Source organism: Egretta garzetta, unplaced genomic scaffold (assembly GCF_000687185.1).
Source record: "Egretta garzetta isolate BGI_Z169 unplaced genomic scaffold, ASM68718v1 scaffold595, whole genome shotgun sequence".
Taxonomy (NCBI): domain Eukaryota; kingdom Metazoa; phylum Chordata; class Aves; order Pelecaniformes; family Ardeidae; genus Egretta; species Egretta garzetta.
The window spans coordinates 44616-59298 of NW_009259682.1; the positions used below are offsets into that span (position 1 = coordinate 44616).

General features: G+C 44.8%; 1 protein-coding gene across 1 annotated transcript in view; it reads left to right on the top strand.

The window, feature by feature from the left end:
* Nucleotides 1-14683, top strand: part of LOC104126066 (vascular endothelial growth factor receptor kdr-like) — an 82265-nt gene that overhangs the window by 35955 nt on the left and 31627 nt on the right. Inside the window, exons 10-15 of the mRNA XM_035894051.1 lie at nt 1310-1418; nt 8328-8621; nt 10770-10916; nt 12618-12743; nt 12855-12961; nt 14220-14355. Coding sequence (XP_035749944.1) covers nt 1310-1418; nt 8328-8621; nt 10770-10916; nt 12618-12743; nt 12855-12961; nt 14220-14355 — 919 coding nt within the window. The remainder of the gene's footprint in view (nt 1-1309; nt 1419-8327; nt 8622-10769; nt 10917-12617; nt 12744-12854; nt 12962-14219; nt 14356-14683) is intronic.

Sequence of the window (14683 nt, forward strand, 5' to 3'; positions counted from 1 at the left end):
CAGGATTTAAAGTGGCAGAGCTCAGAAAAGCTTAAATAACTCTCTGAAAATACATCCTGCGCAGCTATAGACACATTCGTGGTGCAGCTTTATGAGGAGTAAAGGAATGTCTTGTGTGAGTTTAGTTTAGGATATTAAAAAGAAAGTCCAGAGATGCTTTTGTGCACTTCAAAGCGCTCTCTGGAGATAAGGACAAAGGGCCAGAGGGTGTTATAAGTTTTGATTCTCAAAGTCCCTAGAGAGGACGGCAAAGAAAGTGATATTTGTTCCAAATGTGAGGGCTCAGAGTTCCTCAGGTGAATGGCTGCAGGGGAAGCAAAGTAATCTTGCACGAACATATCTGTCTTGGGGGTTAGACCCTGCTTTCTTGCTAGCAGCCCAAAGGAAGCACTAGAAATAATTAAAGCCATGACCTATGGATAGCCCTCCATAAGCTTGTGATGTTGCACCAGGACAGGGGCAGGGGAGAGCCATACAGCTGGCTCCTCGTTAAGAAGGCCCTATATGGAAGCAAGGGCTTAGGATGTTTAAGGAACACAAGTTCTTAAGGATGTGTCTTGAGTTCAGCCCCACGAGTAACTGAACCACTTCCTTTGTGTGGTGAAGCTCGGCACCAGCGTTCCTTCCTTCTCCTTCGTGATCCTCCCTTTCTTTCTGCATTTGCCAAGGGTCAAACTTCTCCACAGCTTCCTTACTTACCGCACAAGTGCTGGTAAGGCTCTGAGGAAGGGTGATGGAATCAAGGGGCTTCCAAGCACAATTTGTAAGAGTGAGCTGGGGCCCAAAAGGGCCACATCCCTCCCTCCCTTCTCTGGGCAAAGCAGAGCAAAATCCTGCAGTATTCTTCATATCACATCCATACGAATGACCTGCTTCCCATGCAAATGCAGGTGTCCTGTTACCCACAGAAACCATAACTGAAAAGCAGAAAAGAAAATAAGTGAATGTGGGGCTTCGTTTCCAATGTCTTCGATGCATCTTCCAGGTCCTTCACTTCAGCTTTTTGCTGATGTTGTCACAAGAAGGCCTGGCAGGGTGTAAAGGGGAACCCTGTTTTTCACAGGGGGAGACAGAAAGAAAAGAAGGGGAAGGTTTAGGAATGAGGAGGGAAGGGAATTAACTGGGCTGAGGTGATGTGAGATCAAAAACCTCACAGAAGCACTTGTCTGTCTGTGAGCTTCATTCATTATTAGAAACTCCTTCGTTAACTGTTTTTGTACCATAAACCATATACTTATCCACCACCCTGCCTCTCTGCTAAGCCTACACTACACTCAAAGCCTTTACTTTTTCTCCCTTTGCTCGGCAGATTGTGAGCACACTAACTATGGAAAACAGCAGCGCGTCAGGAATCTATTACTGTGTGGCTTCAAACAAGATCGGCGAAGAAGAGAGGAGCATTGAGTTCTACGTCTCAGGTAAACAACACAAGAGACACTACACAACACCTAGATGCTGATGATCTGATTTACCTCAGTTTTATATGGCTGGCAAGCGCTCGTTAAAACTTCTGGGAATCCCTGCATGTTGTGTTTTCAGAGGGCTCCCAACCACACAGTCCCAGGCTCTTCACCACATGCAAGGTTGGGTCCTGCGTCAGCGCACAGCTGGATTTGCCACATCCAGCATCAGACCTGATGCCCCTTTGGCCCTTTTCAAGCTGCAGATGCAGGCCCTGAGCCTCACTGCCTGTGTCTTAAAGCAACACTCATGGCATTTGAGCGCTGTCCTCATGAAACCTCTAGCAAAAGCGAAGTCCTTTGTCGTCTTCCAAAGGCCTGAAGCCTCTCCCTGACTCAGGAGAACGGTTGGTCTCCAATTAAGGCAGCAGACAGAGCAAAGGTGAGCAAGGCCAATATTCAGACCTAGTCCAGGGCTGATATCACCAGGAGTTGTTGTGACATTGGATCCCTGCCTGAGCAATTAGCCTTTCCAGTGCCCTTTAAGGAGGGAGGAGGTGGACATGCTATTTCTCCAAAGAACACAAATCCAAACAAATATCTGCTTAACCTTTCAACACAGAAATTCTTTAGTAGTGAGATCAAGACCTACATAATGCTTTTAGGAGAGATGGGAGTTTAAAAAAAAGAGTCCAGGGACAGCCTTGCTCAAATGCTTAACCAGAACAAACTGAATCATTTCTGTGCTCACTTTCTGGATGAGTGGATGTTGGCTGGTAGCATTTGCATCAAAATAACAATTTTTAGAACAAAGAGTGCAGAAGTGTCCTGGAAGGTGAAGGTCTGATTCTCACTACTTGGTTTCTTCCCCGTGGAGCCAGTTCCGAGGGCGAAGCTCGCTCGTGACGGTGCTCTGCACTCCCCTGCCTCTCTTGTGTCCTGTGTTGTTTGACTCCATTGCTCAAGTAATCCAGCACAGTTCAGATTGGGCTAACCAAAAAAGGGCTCCCTAAACAGTGTGACCATTCTTAGTACACAGAAGTGCTAATACGAAAAACCTCATCCAACGATAATGAAGCTGGTGCCATGTGGGGGAAAGATTTCACCTCCATTTACAGCTTCTTTGTGTTACCCCAGTGCCTTACGGAGACAGAAAAGGGTTTAAGCCTCCAAAAGATATTTTCCAAAGCCCTAACTCTTCGTTATTTAGGAAAAAGCCCTTCGAGGTGCACTTTTGGGAGGTACGGCCCAGACCTCAGAGGTTCTCAAGATGTCCAAGGCAGGCTGAAGACCAGCTATTAATTTTACGCTTCACCACTTCCAAGTGTTGAGTCTTCACGTGGGTTTGTTTCTGCTCCGAATTCTGCCAGCTGTTATGTTTGGATGGGTTACTCAAAGCCGCATGTTCCCATGCTATTCACAGTGCTCTGTAATACTTGGTGATTAAAATCAATGCTGCAGCAACTAAATAAGCAACTAGCATAAGGTCTGATTCAAAGGGTTAGATCAATCCATGCACCTTTCACGACTATGTTTTATTTTAATAATAATAAAGTTAAGTAGGGGGTTCATCTAGCAACGTTTTGAGACACAAATGTTTTAATCACGCAATTTTAATTACGAAGGGAATGAGTCACTGGACAAGATTACTGACAGCGGTTATGGTTTTGAAATGTTTCCACCAAAACAAACCAGGAGGTGAATAGGGCTTGGTGAGACAGATATATTCTTGCCTGTGAGTCTGTGCCATTCTGGGGAAGAGGCAGATGCTGAAGGAGCACGACATTTATAAGTGCTGTGTTTAAAAATAGCGGTGTTTATGGATTAGAAAGAAATGAAATCTTTCTAAATGTGGCTATCCTGATCCTAAAGTAGGTCATGTTGCAGTGGTAAAATAGCAGCAGAGGGACCTGCTGCTGGGTTTCTTTACATGATGGTCCTCTGCTGAGTAAGGCAAGCTACTCCAACTGCTCTAAGGCTGCTGCAGGTCTGCCCCACGGATGGAAAAAAAGCACACTCGGAGGAGGAGAAGCGACTGCCAAGCTACTCCCACCAGGAGTTGCCTCTAGTCTCGGTGTTGGAGGGACATTCAAGGACAGTTTGTGAGGTACCAAACGGGGGAAGTCCAAAAGCATATGACTCTAAGCAGGCCACTTTACAACTTCTAGGCTGATTAATTTTATGCAGATTGAATTTAAAAGTGGAGATAAAGGCTGAGCTGGAGTCTGAAAGCACACAAGCAATGTGTGGGCCTTTAGGACACCTAGCAAACGTTCCTAGCACTTCACAGCACTCTGCTCTGCAAAACAGCTGCTAGTTGTGGGACTCCACAATTCATTCAGCAATTTGCTGATTTTAAGGACCTGATGTCCCATTATCTCCTACCGACAAACAAGCTGGTGGAGCCTGAGCTGCTTTCAAACATTTTGGCTGAATTGAATTTAATTAACTTCTCCCTGGTAAGGAATCTGAAGATGATACAGAAGCTAAACTCTCCTCTTCCCTCAAAAACCTGTTCCACGAGGTCAGGGTTGAAATGTTTTGTCAGGACATGGCAGTGTTACAGGGAAGCTTCATCAGGTGTTGTCCGGGCTGACATGCCTTACTTCAGTCTGGTGTTTTCATCACCACCATATTCATTTCAGAAAAATATTTTTATCCCAGTGGAATAATGTCAACAGCCATTTTATTCTTCCACTGCAGAGCCCCCACAAAAACTCCCATGGATGCTAGAAATAGCACTGGTATCTATTTTTAAATCATTTCTTTGCCAGCAGAATTCATTTCAGTGAAGGGTCAACCGGGTTTGGAGATCGTGCTGAAACCAAACCATATACGGGGTCCGACACGATGAGAAATCTTATCAATCAGAGACAGCCCTGAAGCCTCTCCAGGCTCCTTCTGCAGATGTCCTGACTGTCAGTGCCCCACTGAAGCTCTCCCAAAGCTGTTCATGGCAGCAGAAACTCCCATAGCAATGCAGCAGCAGTGTTATCCATCCTGCCCTGGCCTAACTCTTACTCCAGCATTTTTGTTTTGTGTAAAATCCTTTTACCGTTTCTTGCGGAAACAAAATCTGTCTCCTGCCTATCTCGCCTACCGCAGTTTTGACACCAGTGTTCCCATTTCAGTCAGATTACTGTTTTGTCCTGGGCAGAGGCAATGTGGGCGAGCCATCAAATGCTCCGAACTGCCTCGTGTCGTTGCCCACCACCGGTTACGCACCAAAGGACACTCAAGGCTGCTGGCAACCGTCCTAGTGCAGTGAAAAGCTGACCTGATGTCTCCTGGAGGTATTCTCTGCCATGAACAAGTATTATTTACCTCCTAATCTCTGGTCTGCACCTTGAGAAGGGCAACTATATATTACTGTAGGTCCACAGTAAATCAAATTCTAGCCTTTGTGTGACTGTACTACATACAACAAAATGGGATCCCGCCCATATGAAACCTCTGAATGTTCTTGGAATACAAATGAATTATGATAAGAATAACAAATAATAACAAAAGCTCTTTTTGAAGGGCTTATCTGATTGCAAAAACAACTCAGAAAAATGGTGTTAGAGATTTATACCAGAAAGAAAATATTATATTTCAAACAGGAGATAAAAATCTGCTATCAGATACTAGAACAATGTATGAACTGGGCTGTTCTGTGACTGCTTGCCACTCTCAATTTGCTTATTCCTGACATGTTTACAGGATTTATGAAAAGCCCTGCGCTGTTTCAGATGGTAGGGCTCACCCTTCCCTTTTCTCACTCTCCCTCCATGCATATGCCTGATGGCAAACACACCCCCCCCGGCCCCGACAGGCACAGGGATGGAATTTGGGAACGAGCAGAAGTTTTGAATTACACAGATTATTGTGCAAAGCACAGGAAATTAAAACCAATTAATTCCTTGTAAATACAAATGGAGCCAGACTTTCTTTTGATTTATGCTGACTTTTTACCTTCCCCCAATGGCTTATTTCCCTACTTTACAATGGAATCCCGCACAGTTGAGAGTGAAATTCGCGGCTACTACACTGTAATACAATACGAAAGACAAATGTTTTGTGACTGCTGATAAAAGAGAAAAGGCCCCATGGTGCATTCTTTTAGCCAACTTATTAGGAGTCTTATAAAACACTGTATCTGTTCAGAGGGAGGAAGTTAATCACTGCTCAGGTTCAAGATTGTGTAAGCAAAGTAGTCTAAGAGATGAACTGACTTATAATGTGCTCTCAAAGCTGCAGTTACTCCCCAGATAATCCAGGTAGGAGGAGAAATGAGAGAGAAAAGCAAGAGAGACTTTTTTTTCCCCTCTCTTTTTCCTTCCACTGTAATGAAAATCAATGAATATTCTATTGGAGCTGAAAGAGCTTCTTGAAAGGCTAACAAGATGGAAGAGAATAGCACAGGTTCCAGCTAAAAATATTCAAGATGCTAAATAAAAAATGTCAGTAGAAGAAATGATAAGAAAAACAAGCCAGCCCTCTGCTCCCAGCATGTTAAACTGGTGGGAAAAACCCTACGCTGGTGAAGTCCAGCAGAAAGGCAAAACTATCCAGCATCCTTCACAATTTAGGGCTTGGAGATTAACACATCAAATTCATTGGGAATTCGCACCATAATGTCAGAGTTCTCTGGGAGCTCCAGCCCATGCTGTCACTGCCACACACAAGCCAGTGCCTTATCCCGAGAGATGCAGCATGTCCCTTGGGGTGGGCTTTCTCCCACAGCCCTTCACCCTGCAAAAGAAATGGGGCTGCAAGTTGTAAGAAGAAATTATGAAGAAAAGGCTTCCCGAGAGTGCAAACAGGGCTGCCAGCCTACCTGCTTAAGGCCAAGGTTTAGCCTGCCCTGCAGACGTGCAGGCGTTCGCTGTGTTCTACCCCAGGTAAGGTGACCAAACTCCTTCCTCATCGCTTTACCTGGAATCCCTTTATGCTTTCACCGAGACCCAGCCCTTTGGGTAATTCAGGGTGGAGGGGATCTCAGGATGTCTCCCAGACCACTGAGCTTAGTAAAGAACTGAGTTTAACCAAAAATCCATCTATCTTAGTACTGTAACTCTTGCTGGAGCAAATAGCAAGTGCTTGGAAGAGAAACGAAGAGAATGGCAAGTTAAGAGGGCACTTTCCCCCTGTTTTGGTTTGACAGACTCAGGAGAGATGCTGAGATGCTGCTCATGCCACATCCCAGTGGTTTCACTGGGCCCTAATTCTCCTTCTTTAGAGAAGTTCTGCTGGCATCAGACTTTTCCTCCTTTTTGATAAGCATCATCTTGACATGTTGGAACCATGGGACGTTGGACGTGAAGAACGGATGCATTACAGTTTGAGTGTATGGCTAGCACTAAGCAAGGAAGAGAGCAACTGAGCCTAACAAAACACTGCATAAAGTAAACTGAAATTCCATGAAAAGAAAGGAAAGGAAAAAGAACAATTTCCACAGCTGTGGCTTGAGGGGGTCTCTTCTCTTTTGGGATCTTTTGTAAAACATTTCTGGTGGCAGTCTTTAAAAACCACGAAGCAAAGCTTATTGGTTCTATTCCAGATGACTTGTGAAGAAGAGAGACTTTTAATCATATCTGAAAGCTCCTTCAGGGTTCTGTATTTTATATAATATATGGTTTATTATAAAGCAGATTGGTTATTTCAACGGCCTCTCTATTTATGCTCAACTGTAGCTTCAGCAGAACTTGTTGCAAGAGTTTGCAGTGCGAGCCCCTGGCCAACTTCCAGCTCCCATGTGGAATTTGTCAGGTTGCAAGTGCATTGCATACTTGCTCCCCTTTAACTTCCGTCCTTCGCAAAGTACCAGCCACTTCATCCTAGCTTGGCAAAGCATCTTACTCACAGCTTGGTGCTGAAGCAACAATCTGTCAGATTCATTGCAAACCCTGTTCACGTGCAGAAGGTAACCGAGAGCAAAGCCTCCCAAAGTGTCCCATCCCCATACTACACCTGGTAAAATTTATAAGGGATTCCTCCTAATTCTCAGCTGCTTGCAAATCCTGACCTAACAGACAGAAGAATAATTCCAGGTCACTGTGGTTATCAGGCACTTTCATTTAAGTCCACTGGATGGATAGATCACTGAAACTAACAGAATAAAAAGAGAAAATATCTTTCAGAGACAATTTAATTGTAGGTCTCTGGCGACTAATGCAGCAATAGGAACGCGTCTGTAGGCCAGGCTCTGGCAATCTACTCAGAAACATTTTTTCTTGTCTTCAAATGGATTCAGTTCACCACTTCAGGAAAATTGATTTATTTTTTTTTTTCTGGAGTGAAAATTTACTAAAAGTATAGCAAGAAACAGCTTACTCTTTTGTGGATAGATTGGACTCATGCCTCGAAGTATTTCTCTGCTAAACATAACGGCCTCAAGAACTTCATTAGATCAGTTAATCTGTTCAGTGATCAAGTAAATATCCATGAAGGCACGTGCGATGAAACTAAATATTGGCAGAGTTGAAATAAGAAAGAATTGGGAAGATTGAAAAAGAGTGTGTTGCTTCTGAGAAATGGGAATAGGTCTCGATTCTTACGCAATTATCCTTTCAAGCACTGATTGCAGGTAGAAAGGGAAGAGCTCATGAACACATTTGTCTACCTGGATAGAAATCTCTCTTGATTAAGCTCTCTTAGTCCATTAGCTACTTCTATTTATAAACTCTCAATTCATTACTTGAAAATTTAATGATTAGAATACTGAGGGCCAGACTACTGGAGGTCAGCACTGGGACGCGAGAGGTACAGTCGCTTACCTAATTCACAAGCACCCGTGCCTGTTTGCACGTGCAAAGGCGGGTCTCATTAAAACTGGCTCATTCCATTATGGCTGGTCTTCAAAATTTGACCATCAAGTTGCAACCAGGCAGCCAGAGATCTTCTCCGTTGTGACTTAATTGTAAACATGTTTTCTCTTCCTCCTAGATGTGCCGTTTGGGTTGCAAACAGACCCACAAGTCACAAGCATTGTGGGGAACGACGTCTGGCTGACCTGCCGGGCCTCCAAGTACATCTACAGTCACCTGGCCTGGTATTACCCCTCCTCAGCGGTGGCTCTCAGTGACTCCGTGATCAAGAAAACTGACAACTATTCCATTTCTTTGACACTGGTCATTACTAACGTCACGAAGGAACAGAGTGGCCTCTACAGGTGCACAGCCCAGAACCAGCACAACAGCACCGACACGCTAGAACAGCACACCCGGCTCCTCGTCAGAGGTAGGTCCCACCGACGGCAAAATGGCAGCGGGATGTGCTATCGTTCTGCTGCAGGAGCAGAAGCGCCGTGCATCTGCTGCTCCCTTTGAAGCCTTTCAAAGCAGAAGGCGCCCAGCATTTCCTAGGGACTGTCCTAATACAGACTTTGTGCACTGGTTTGGGTTTTTTTTTCGCATTGCTGTATGTGGATTGACACATAGCCATACACATTACTCATCCAGCCACTGCTGGCTTTGTATAAAATACTTGCCTTACACATAAAGGTGATTTCAGCTGCGTTTTATCTTCCTAACTCCATGCTGGGTGCAGATATGGCGTTGACTGAGGAGAAAAGGCATCACCCACAACTCTATCATTTGGGACTGTCACCCCAGATCTCTATAACTTTAGTAGCAGACTCCACCCACGTACAGCTGCCAGCATGGTACAGGTACCTAAATAAGATATGGACCCAGCAGATGTCATCACAAATGTCACTGGTCAAGTGTAGAATCAGGTGACGGTACCATTTATTCTGGGTAAGTGGGATGCACTTTGTTGTAATAACAGTATTTTCTTACTTATACTCAACCCCCCCAACTCTTTTTTTTTTTTTTCCCCCCATAAAAAATAGTGACACTACAGATCCCGAAGCCTGGTTTCTTTGGCTACATTAATATAAAGGGCAGGACACTTTTTCTGGTAGAAACTCACTGAAAATGAGTGAAGTTTCTTATGCTTCATAGTGGAAAAAGTGAGTGATGGGCTCTAAGCCTTTTCAGAACAAAAAGTGCTGCTGGAATGGGTGACTTAGCTATCTCCCAATGGTGAGGGAAAACCCAAGGCACAGAAACGGAGCAGAACTGAAATAAACAGCAGCAAGCCAGGGTGCAGAAGACAGAGTCCTTCAGAAGCCAAATTAGACAGTGATTTTCAAATTGGCTTCTGCACTTATATTAATGGCTAACGAGACGCTGAAGGCACAGCTAGCCTGCCATAAGCACTTGTCCCTTCGGTAAAAACCAAGCTCTGCAGTGCTGGCTTCCTCCTTGTTTAAGTGAATGAGCACATTTCCCACCACATTTCTCCTACCCTGTGCAGCCAACACCACCCTCACAGTCCCTTCCCCCTCCCTGCAGGCACGCACACACGGAGAAAATGCTCACCCACGCCACAGCTGTGGCTAGCACGGCTCTGATACCTGAGTGGGAGGTGATTTATTTTAAGAAATGGCATGAGCACCTGCCTCTCCCTGAAGCACGGAGGAAGGGAAAGGATCTTCACCCTGGTATTACCGAGTGCTAGCGGTTTGGCTTGTCCCCGCAGCCGGCACCGGAGCCACCCGTCAGCATCATCTGCCATGGAGGCACTGGGCTTTCTCTGCACTCTGCATTCAGGCGATGCACTTTTCTCTCCCCTGGCAGATATTTTTATTCAGTCAGTCAAATTTCCACCTACACAGACACCTGCATACGATGGCTATGGGAAAAACACAGCTACACTGGGAATAGATCCATGGGAGAACTGCAACTTTGATCACATTCTTCTGAGAATTACTGGGGTCTGTTACTTGTCTGGCACACGTCAGAGAGGCAATTCTCCTGGAGAATATGTGTGGAAATGCCCCTCGACACCAGCCCTCTTTCCCCTATACAAACAAGGGCTTTTAAATGCACAGCTCCTGTCCTTATTGCAGGTTTTATGTATTTTTTATGCTGTGCTTGTGATTTTATTCATTGCTTTTCTGTACCTTTTATAAACGAACATCAAGTGGAGGTTAACATGCTTTGTAGTAAGATAACTGCACTCATGATGGAGGATACAAAATCCTTAGAACTGTTTCCTCTTTGCCTCCTCCCTTCTTTTTTTTGCATTCACTCTGCGTTTGCTCTACCCATTTGCTGTCCTCTGCTTTCTTCAGAGGATGAGAATCTCAAGGAGGTTCGAGCTGAAGCCGAACCTAAGCTTAGTCAGCTTGAAAATAAGCCAGATGAACTCACCCACTCCTCCCATAACCTTTTGGGGGATTTTTGCTACCACTCATCAACCAAATCTTTGCCACTTCCAGCCCAGAGAGGCCATGCAGGTGGCCAAAGGAGAGAAGATGGCAGAGCTGTGGGAGGTGCCTTCTGAAATCTTACCGTGTACCGTTTTCCTTTGTGACTGTAGCAAAGGCAGCACCGTATGTGATACAAAACCTCACGGACCTGGAGGTTAACATCAGCGGCAAGATCATTCTGGAGTGCAAAGTCAGTGGAACGCCAGAACCTCAGATTACGTGGAGGAAGAACGGCTACCCCATTTCAGCAGCATCAGGTGAGCGTGCTGCTTCCCGGGCGTGCTGCGGTTAGCGTACGTAACACAGGGTTCATGGACTTGCAGGTTCGCCACACTCATAGGACCTACGACTCCACGGCTACTGCAAGCATGGCTGAGTCAGGATGGTAGGCACCACCTCAGAAAACACACACACAAATCCAAATATATCAGACCACTGCAGTAGTCTCCAACTTGGACTCTGAGGTCAAAGCCGCGACCTGGTTGCAACCCAATGCCTGCTTACGCAGCTTGCCTTCCGCGTGAGGCGGTGTCCGTGTCCGCAGTCAGCCAGCCAGCCTGCATACGTTAGCATAGCATTAGGAAATCAAGGAGTACAGTGTGCTGCTCTTCAGTCTGCTTGTGCGAGACAACAGTTTGTGTACGAAGCTGAGACAGAGCGTACCTGCTTCTCAGGTGGGTCTGAAAACACAAGCCTGAACCGTCAGATGTCCTTGGGGCCTGATCAGAATATACTGCAGCAAAATGTGGGCAGCCACCTAACGGTCAGGTCCAGGGCACACCATGACACATTACACGTCCTTTCTTATCTCCTAAAACACAGAAATGAGAAGGTGCTCGCAGCTCAACTGGTACAGAGCAGTACAGGCACAGCGCTCCCGTGGGCAGGGAGCCCGGGCTCCCTTACCTGAGCCTGGAATTCCCTCTCGGCTCTCTGTCCTGAGACCTCCTATAAATCATGGAGAATCCCACGTCAGTAGCTGGTCCTGTGACTTTAATTTTGCATCTTGGACTAGGTAGGAAATCTAGGATCATCCATAATTCAGATCAGACTGTTCTGATCTTTATAGCTACTGAAATTTTATAAATAATTCTAGAGGGACAAGCACGTAACTCATCCAACCAATGGAAACATAAATAAAATATTTGGAAAAAACACCTCAGGGTAAATATTTCAGCACAGAGCATGGCAAGTTACGTGCGGTACTCTTGTTAACAACAACAGGATTCAGAGGCAGAACACCCAGAAACTCAAAATGTCCTTCCCTTTTGGATTCAAAGCCTGACCTGTTTCCCTATTTCTGCCCCAAATATATCCTTGGTGAAATAGATGAGGTCTCAGTTTTGTGCCACAAATCAGGAAAAATTAAATGTGGAAAATTAATCAGGAAAATTAAAATGTAGGAAAGCCTCACATAGGTCATATCTAGGCAACTTCCTTCTTCCCGCTCCACCTCTAGCCACTGGCTGCCTATGAATCCAGGATTGCTCCACGCAGTGATTTTTCCAGGGATGTGCATAACCTGATTTCCATGTTCCACGTTACAACTCCCATCACTTCCCACAGCCTCCAAGACATTGATTTTCTCCAATAATTTCACTGAGTTCCCTTTTTTCCCCAGTGTATCTTATTGCCATCAGAAAACCTATCTTCCCGTCACTTCACTAACTTCCATAGGAGTTTTCTCAGGCTCTGTCTGCTCATAAAAAATTAAAAGCCATGTTTGCTGTTATTTAAATGATCCCCAAGCAATTTACACAGGTATTGAGGAGAAAAAAACTATCAGGGAAAGGTTGTTGCCAGACCACAATGAAGAGCATAGTATTAAAATGCCCCCTAACAACAGTGTGTACCCCGCCTGCACGGACAGGAGCTGACTTTCAGTTCTGGTGTCTCCTAAAATCATTTGTAGGCAGGTAAGTTATTGTGATAATATTAACCAAAATCCCTTACAACAGGAATTTCCATGGAAAATAATACCCTGGTCATTGAGCGAGTGAAAAAGGATGACGAAGGGCTCTATGAATGCAAGGCATCCAATGACATGGGCCAAGACAGCACATCGGCCTTCATTAAAATACAAGGTGAGTTCCAGGCCGAGGCAAAACTCATATATTGTGTTGGACTGATGAGAACTATTGTTCAGTCAGGGACTTTGGCTACATTTAAAATTTGGTTGTACATTTAACCTACAGGTTCTGAGGAGAAATCCAACATTGAAGTTATCATTTTGGTCTGCACTGGTCTAGCCGCTACCCTCTTCTGGCTTCTTCTGACCCTATTCATTCGGAAACTGAGAAAAGTAAGAGAGCTTGCACAAAGGTTCTGGGATCAGGCCCACTTTACACGCAACGTCAGAGTCTAGGGCCGAATGTTTGGGACAGATGGTAGAAAAACTGCACAAAATGTTCCTATAAAATTTCAGTACAAGATTTTTGCTCATAGTCCTTTGCCTTCTCAAGCGATCACTTGCATATGTGAAGTTTCTACCCACTTCCACGGTACCATAAAATCAGGGTCTTCCCTCTTTATAAGTCAAACTGGCTCACAAGATTAGGAAACTGGAAAAAATCCCAACCCCCCTAAAATGAGGGCTTGATTTCAGCATTTGTCCAATAAGATTTCTCTGAAACATAGGTTGTAAAAGGGGGGGGAGGAGGTGGGGGGGGGAAGGTGTTTTAAGAAAGATCCTAGGATGTTTGCTCTAGAAATGAGCTCAAACCACACAGCTTATTTTGTCTCCAAGCCTTGCTATTCTTTCATCTCCCTTTTGTGACTCAGAAAAGTAAAGTTTCAGTAAAGTTCCAAGGAATTTAGGTCTGTTTTTCCTAAAACAAACAGTAAACAGAAAGGCAACCACAGCTTCCTGCTCTGAAGCTCACCAAGCTACAGTTCCAGTGCTGATCCCTAATACTTGAGTAAAATTTCCCCTAGCTATTGCAAATACAGCGATTAAATTAATGTTTTGCTCCTTACCCTCAGTTTAACAGAGTTGTGGACAACAGTGAATTTCCTGTGACATTTTACTCCCATGCAGGTCTGCTCACAGGACCCACCAAATCACAGTTGCCCACTGAGCAGCATTAGAAGTAGCGGTTTTCACCAGCTTTCAATTTTAAACTGTAATAAGCAAAAGCCCTGAAGTGGGTAAGTTTGCAGAATCAAGCCTGCAAAATGCTACCAAAATGCCAAAATGCTCCATAGTGCACCAGGAAGTGCAACTCATGGAGTTCCCATAGAAGAACGCTGATTTCCTTTAATAAATACAGGTAGAAGACAGTGGTAGATTTTATGTCCTCAGGGTGTTTACCAACATTAATCAGTGACTCTTCCCAACACCCATGAGTGGCACGCATACATAAGCATTTATTTCCCAGATATTAAAAAAAAGAGAGGCAAGAAGCTGAAGTGATGCATTCATGATAGTTCAGAATAAATTTCAGAGCTAAGTCTGGAATTCAGGGAACTCCCCAGCCAGCACTCTCTCTTGTAGACGACAGCTCTCCCAGTAGAATTGCAGGGTAAATACTGTGAATAATTTCTCCACACCCTGTTTTTAGCCTGATGCCACAGATATTAAAACAGGATACCTGTCAATTATAATGGACCCAGAGGAAATGCCTCTTGACGAGCAGTGTGACCGTCTTCCCTATGACAGCAGTAAATGGGAGTTCCCGAGAGACAGACTGCGGCTGGGTGAGTGGCTTGGGTATTATTACTGTAAAGAATGATGATTTCTAATGCTCCTCGATTTCGGTGGATCTGTTGTATAAGCCAAGAAGCAGCCTACGGTTTAGTGTACTACCATCCTTGGGGAGAACTGGCAGGGAGTCACAGAATTCAGGATCATCTTTAATGGGGGGTGAAACAAGGGATTTGGTAAGAAAAGCAAAGGTGTTGTCTCTCTCAAAATACCTACCACCTCTTTTTCTTTCTTGGAGAAGGGAAGCCAAACTCTTGACAGGGAAGAGAGGTACCTCTAGGTAGTGTCCCTGCCAAAAGTATGGTTTCACACCCATAAAGG